This window comes from Vicia villosa, linkage group LG1 (assembly GCF_029867415.1).
Source record: "Vicia villosa cultivar HV-30 ecotype Madison, WI linkage group LG1, Vvil1.0, whole genome shotgun sequence".
In the NCBI taxonomy this organism is placed as follows: Eukaryota; Viridiplantae; Streptophyta; class Magnoliopsida; order Fabales; family Fabaceae; genus Vicia; species Vicia villosa.
Window position 1 is genome coordinate 15,546,526 of NC_081180.1, and position 6,839 is coordinate 15,553,364.

Here is a 6,839-nt window from a genome sequence, read left to right on the forward strand (position 1 = left end):
TGTGTGAAAACCACTGATCACAACTTCAGAAACTTTAATTTCATTTGTGTCAATGTGTGTTGATTCCTCTTTTATCTTTATAGGTCCTGCATTGGGATTGCTTTTAACCCTTGCGCTATTTTGTGCGACAACATCAACATTCGACACAACACGACCAGGGGTGACATTGCGCTGTTTATTCCTGCGTTTTCTTTCCACCTTAGGATCGTACCCTGTTTCCTTTACCAAATGTTCTATGATTTCCATTGCCTGATCATCGCTGTTCCAACATCAAATATGGATTAAAAACAAACCGCATATGAAGCATTCTTTACTAAGCAATAGTCATATGCCGAGCAACGACGGGATATACAATCCAACAATAAAAACCAACAATAGTCATTCAGTCACATTTGATTTCTTGACAAATACCACACATAATACAACATTGAGCTATATTGATACTACACCCATCACTAAATGCTGTTAACTGTTATTACCACACTACCATATTTTGTATACCAGTATACCCTATTTTGTACGGCAAAGCAAAGGTAAAATAAAATTATCTACTCATACCTGAAATCATTTTCATCATCAGAGGGAATCCGCACAGAAGGACCACCGTGTGAAGATGCCATTGTCGGAACCCTAACCGCAGGCAGTTGCAATGCTAAACTTCTATTCAGTGCAATAGGAAACAAGTACTTGGTACATGCAGAAAGTGGGTTAACTGTTCAGTTTCTATTTACTTATAATATTAGTTTTGACTTAAAGTCTTTTTAAAAGAGTAACACATCCATCAAATAAAATATTATAAATAACCTGTATAGATTAAATTAAAAACATTTAACACACACAACAGTTATAAGGGATGGATAAGTGGTAATTTAAATCTATAACCATCATTCTATTCATATTCAGTTCCAACTTCATATATATTCAACTATGAAAGAAAAATTAAAATCAATACTGCATTTATGACATTTGAACCCACCAATTCCCCTTCAATTAGAAACTGTAAACTTTTAGTATTCAAAACCATGAAGTAGCATGCTATACATCTCATATTGTGTGCATAAATCTATACAAATCAATCTTATTTGTAGTATTATTATTCATCCTACTTTTGTGTTTGTGATGGAAACAGATGTTGTTAAAAACACTGCTCCTCAAACATCCATTGCAAGAAAGAGGAGAAAGCTTATTCTTAAAGCAAAGAGGGATTATCGAAACCGTGTCAGATCAAGCAACCTCACTTCCCATTTAAATCATAATTTTACATCTTCTGTAACATATGAAACCACTATTGAAACGGCTATGGCTAGAAAGAGAAGGAAAATAATCTTGGATAACAGAAAAAGATTGAGAAATTTGTTCAATACTGAAGTTAGTAGGGCTCAAAATACAAACAACATTGTTAGTCAAAGTCAGAACATGGATCATGCATCTACTTCAAATTATAATATGTCAAGTCCGTCCATGGATCATCCATCTACCTCAAATCATAATATGTCTGTTAAATCTCATTATGAAGACAATGATGACTCCAACTCTGACAATAATTTAAATTCTTCTAATAGTTCCGGCTCTGACGAAGATTCAGACCCAACACAATTACAGGAGGCCCATCTTCAAGGTATTTCCATATCATACACTGATAACCAAATGATGTACACTTCTTCTGTTAATAGACATATTCAGTATTGTGGTTTCTTCTTTCAGAATATTACGATATTGGCGACCAAAGTTATGAATGCGCACACTGCCAAGCATGTATGTGGTACCAAGAAAAAGTGAATAGACACAAAATTACAGCAACTCCTCGCTTTTATCGTTGTTGCCGTGGAGGAAAAATTGTTCTTCCGTTCCTTGAGCAACCTCCACAAGTGTTGCAAGATCTTCTATTTAATAAAACATATTCAGATAGTAAAAACTACCAGGCTAACATACGAACATACAACGCAATGTTCTCATTCACTTCCCCTGGAATGAAGTTCGACACAACATATTCTAAAAGAGGTGGACCCCCTACTTTGAGACTGCAGGGTCAGACCTGTCATCGAATTGGTACACTGCTGCCAGAAACAGGGCAACCTCCGCAATATGCTCAATTATACATCTATGACACGGACAATGAAGTTGAACACAGAATAAAATGTTTCAAGTAAGCATGCTCAGACATAATTACACAATTGTTTTATAAAAATATTTTGTTAAACTATTTATTCATGGCTGCGAAAAATAAACAGGGACAACAAAGGCATCGAGCGACTGGTTCATGCCAAAGCTTTTAGAATGGCAAGGGATGTTTTAAGGACAAATTCTTTCACAGATTTAAAACTCAGGCTTATTTCTGATAGATCCGAAGATGGTCGTGTTTACAACAAACCTACTGTCTCAGAAGTGGCTGCACTCATTGTGGGAGACATTGATTCTGCTAATAAAAGGGACATCTTAATTCAGCGCCGCAATGGTGGTTTGCAACGAATAGATGAGTTTCACCCAGCATATTTGGCTTATCAGTATCCTCTTATATTTCCTTATGGGGAAGATGGTTACAGGAAAAATATAATGCACAGATATCGCCATGAAACTGAGGTCACTAGGAGAAACCGTCAAAGCATTAAGGATTGGTTTTCTTACCGGTTACAACAACGTCGCAAAGAGGCAAAAACACTACTTTACTCAAGACGCCTATTTCAACAATTCTTAGTCGACGGCTATGCTATGATGGAATCCGAACGACTGAATTGGTTGAGAGATAATCAATCGAAATTAAGAGTGGGCAAATATAATAATTTGGCCGCTCAAACTGATGGCGATACAAGAAATGAACACCAAAAGCGAGGAAAACGAGTTGTTCTGCCATCAACATTTGTTGGTAGCAAGAGATATATGGATCAACTATATTTTGACGGTATGGCCATTTCAAGTCGATTGGGATTCCCTGATTTATTTGTTACTTTTACCTGCAACCCAAATTGGCCTAAAATTAAAAGAGCATTGTCAGGCACAGGTCTACAACCCCATGATAGGCCAGATATCATTTCAAAAGTTTTCAAAATAAAGTTTGATACCCTCATGGATGATATTACAAAACACCATGTCGTTGGAAAAGTGATTGCATGTAAGTTGTTTCATTTAATTATACTACTTTTCAATCATGTGTCTGTGTAGAACCAAAATATTACATCAAACTAACTTTCAATTTAATAGATATGTACACCATTGAATTCCAAAAGCGCGGATTGCCACATGCTCACATCTTGATATTCCTACACCCTCAGAGCAAATACCCAACACCATCTGACGTAGACAAGATCATTTCTGCTGAAATTCCCGACCCGACTGTTCATCCCAATTTATACAAATTGGTTAAGGCACATATGATGCATGGACCCTGTGGCCTTGCTCGCGTGACCTCACAATGTATGAAGAATGGACGATGTTCTAAATACTATCCCAAAAAGTTTATTGAACACACTATTGTTGATGCAGAGGGATATCCGCTGTATAGGAGAAGATCAAAAACCTTCACTATTGAAAAAAATGGTATCACCTTGGACAACAGACATGTGGTTCCATATAATACCAGATTTCTTATGAAATACCAGGCACATATAAACATGGAATGGTGTAATCAGAGTACTTCCATAAAATATCTTTTCAAATATATCAATAAAGGCTATGACAGAATAACAGCAGCAGTTTCAACAAATAGCAATCAACCTGTTGATGAGATCCAACAATATCTCGACTGCAGGTATGTCTCTCCCAGTGAAGCATGCTGGCGCATTTACTCTTACAATATTCATGGCAGAAAACCAGCTGTGGAACGTATGTTCTATCATTTGGTTGGGGAGAAACCTATATACTATACAGATTATGCACGCATGGAAAATGTGCTGGAAACTGCAAGTGTGACTGAATCAATGTTTACTGCATGGCTGGTAGCAAATGCTAAATATGAAGAGGCACAAACATTAACTTATGGTCAATTTGTCTCAAAGTTTGTTTACCACAAAAAAAAAGAGAATGGAAACCGCGGAAAAAAGGCTTCACCATTGGACGTCTCATATGGGTTCCGCCAACAACTGGTGAACTGTTTTACCTGCGCATGATGTTGACGGTGGCAAAAGGACCAACAACATATGAGGAAATCAGGACCGTGGATAACATTCAGTATGATACATTCAGAGATGCATGCTTTGCAATGGGATTTCTTGAAGACGACAAAGAATACATAGCTGCTATAAAGGAGGCAAGTCATTGGGGGACTGGTCATTTTCTTCGAAAACTGTTTGTTATCATGCTTTTGTCTGGTGCTGTTAATCGCCCTACACATGTTTGGGAACAAACTTGGCTCCTATTATCTGATGGTGTCTTACATACACAAAGAGCATTGGCTGCTAATCCAGGTTTGTTAGACATAATAAAATAGAAAACAAAACAATTTGTTAATAACAACCTACAGATGACTTACCAACAGTATTATAACTCAATTTCTCATATCAATGCATAATTGGTCCTCACACAAGAAGAGTTACAAAATTTGACTTTAATAGAAATTGAGAAACTGCTTCAGGCAAATAGAAGGACACTAAAGGATTTTAGTCCTATTCCATATCCGGATGCTTATGTTCTTGAACAGTTGGGAAACAGGCTCATATATGATGAGCGTAATTATGATACAGCATCAATGAACTCAGAATTTGAAAATCTGTTTGCTGCTCTTACACGTAACTATTGCGTCAATTAAATTCATTTTATTTTACGCTTTGAAATTCTATGAATCAATTATTCTAACACCGTTCTACAATCAATATTATGTTCCTAAGATGAGCAAAGAAGTATTTATGAAAAAATCATCCACGCTGTGGAGTCTCAAAAACCTGCGGTTTTCTTCCTTCATGGTTATGGTGGTACCGGAAAAACATATATGTGGAGAACACTCGCAGCTGCTTTAAGATCAAAACACGATATATGTTTAACTGTTGCAACTAGCGGTATAGCATCATTGTTACTTCAAGGAGGTAGAATTGCACATTCAAAGTTCAGGATACCGGTACCAACTATGGACAATTCTACTTGCAAGGTTGAATTAAACGATGATGTTGCAGACATGTTACGACAGACAAAGCTTATAATATGGGATGAGGCACCAATGGCGCATAAGTATGCAATAGAATCGCTTGACAGAACTTTGAAAGATGTTATGAGTGCAGACAAAAATTCAACTGATGTATTCGGTGGAAAGGTTGTTGTATTCAGACAGATTTTACCTGTCGTCCCCAGAGGCAGTCGTTCCGATATTGTACACTGTGCCATAAATGCATCTTACATATGGCATTCAGTTGAGGTATTAACATTGACAAGAAACATGCGGCTACGAACAGGATCAACACAGACTGACAAAAATGAGATAGCACAGTTTTCAGATTGGCTTTTAAGAATAGGAGAGGGCCGAATATCTGAGCCTAATGACGGCACCGCCGAAATCAACATACCACCTGATATTCTGATAACAGAATTCGATGATCCAATTGTGGCCATTGTCAATACCACATACCCTGATTTCATAAATAATTTCCAATGTGTTAATTACCTTAAAAGTCGAGCGATACTTGCCTCTACACTGGAGATTGTTGATCAGATCAATGACCATATACTTAACTTGATGCCAGGTTAAGCAACAAAAATATATAATTTAATGGATTATATTAATCTAATTTTTGCTTTTACTAATTCTGTTCAGTCAACAATGCAGGAGAGATTCGTGACTACTACAGCGCAAATTCAGTTGACAAGTCTGAGATTCATGACCCAGCAGTAGTTGATATCCTCACGCCAGAATTTCTAAGTTCCCTCCGAACATCAGGATTGCCAAACCATCACTTAAAACTAAAGGTTGGGACACCTATAATGCTCATGAGAAATATAGATCAAGCTGAAGGTTTGTGTAACGGCACAAGGCTGTGTATAACAAAGATGGCAGCCCATGTACTGGAGGCTTCAATAATGGGTGGTAAAGGTTTGGGAAATTTGGTTTACATACCTCGAATGGATATGTCACCATCCCAATCACCATGGCCATTCAAACTGAATAGGAGACAGTTCCCTATTATAGTTTCCTATTCTATGACAATTAACAAATCACAGGGACAGTCATTGGATAACGTTGGTTTGTACTTACCGAAAGATGTATTCACACATGGCCAGATTTATGTCGCATTGTCAAGAGTAACAACAAAAAAGGGAATCAAAATACTGATACATGATGAAGAAAAGAAATTCAGGGAGAAAACTACAAATGTTGTGTATAAGGAAGTTTTTAACAATGTCTAAGTTTTTAAAATTGATCAGAGTAAATCTGTAACAGCGGTAATCTATATTACTAACAGCATATTAGTATTGCAAGTAACAGCAGTAATATATATTACTAACAGCATATTAGCAATGCAAGTAACAGAAATAATATATATAGCATAACATCTAAATACCAAAATCTTATATATTAATATAAAGGTGGACCTAAGTCCACCAGAAAATTACAAAAAGTTAAAGAGTTAGATACTTATAACAAACTTTTACATCATTTTCAATTTTTCAACATTGTTACAAGTATCTCCTTGCTGATGGGATCCTTAACGCTGAAGCCCATAGAGTCTCCATCAAGCAGGCACCTTTCCTTGGCAAATTTGTACCAACCACGCCCTAAGAACATCTGACCCTTTTCGGTATGATGAACTTCACATTCATACCTGACTTCCCTTTCCCAGTCAACCAAATCTACAAACCTTGCTCCATGGAGCCAGCGACTTGCCACAACATGCTCAGGAATTTCCTGCAATATTGAT

The 6,839-nt window shown here is 36.9% G+C and overlaps 2 protein-coding genes across 2 annotated transcripts; both read left to right on the top strand.

Annotated features, from left to right (window-relative positions):
- The first annotated feature begins 1,119 nt into the window (after positions 1-1,119).
- LOC131652304 (uncharacterized) lies at positions 1,120-4,103 on the top strand. The gene is made up of 6 exons (XM_058922168.1): positions 1,120-1,618; positions 1,705-2,146; positions 2,232-3,109; positions 3,199-3,534; positions 3,667-3,745; positions 3,803-4,103. The coding sequence occupies exons 1-6, from the start codon at positions 1,120-1,122 to the stop codon at positions 4,101-4,103; spliced, it is 2,535 nt and encodes an 844-aa protein (XP_058778151.1).
- LOC131652392 (uncharacterized) lies at positions 4,103-6,327 on the top strand. The gene is made up of 4 exons (XM_058922271.1): positions 4,103-4,400; positions 4,548-4,721; positions 4,821-5,666; positions 5,738-6,327. The coding sequence occupies exons 1-4, from the start codon at positions 4,103-4,105 to the stop codon at positions 6,325-6,327; spliced, it is 1,908 nt and encodes a 635-aa protein (XP_058778254.1).
- Positions 6,328-6,839: the final 512 nt, after the last annotated feature.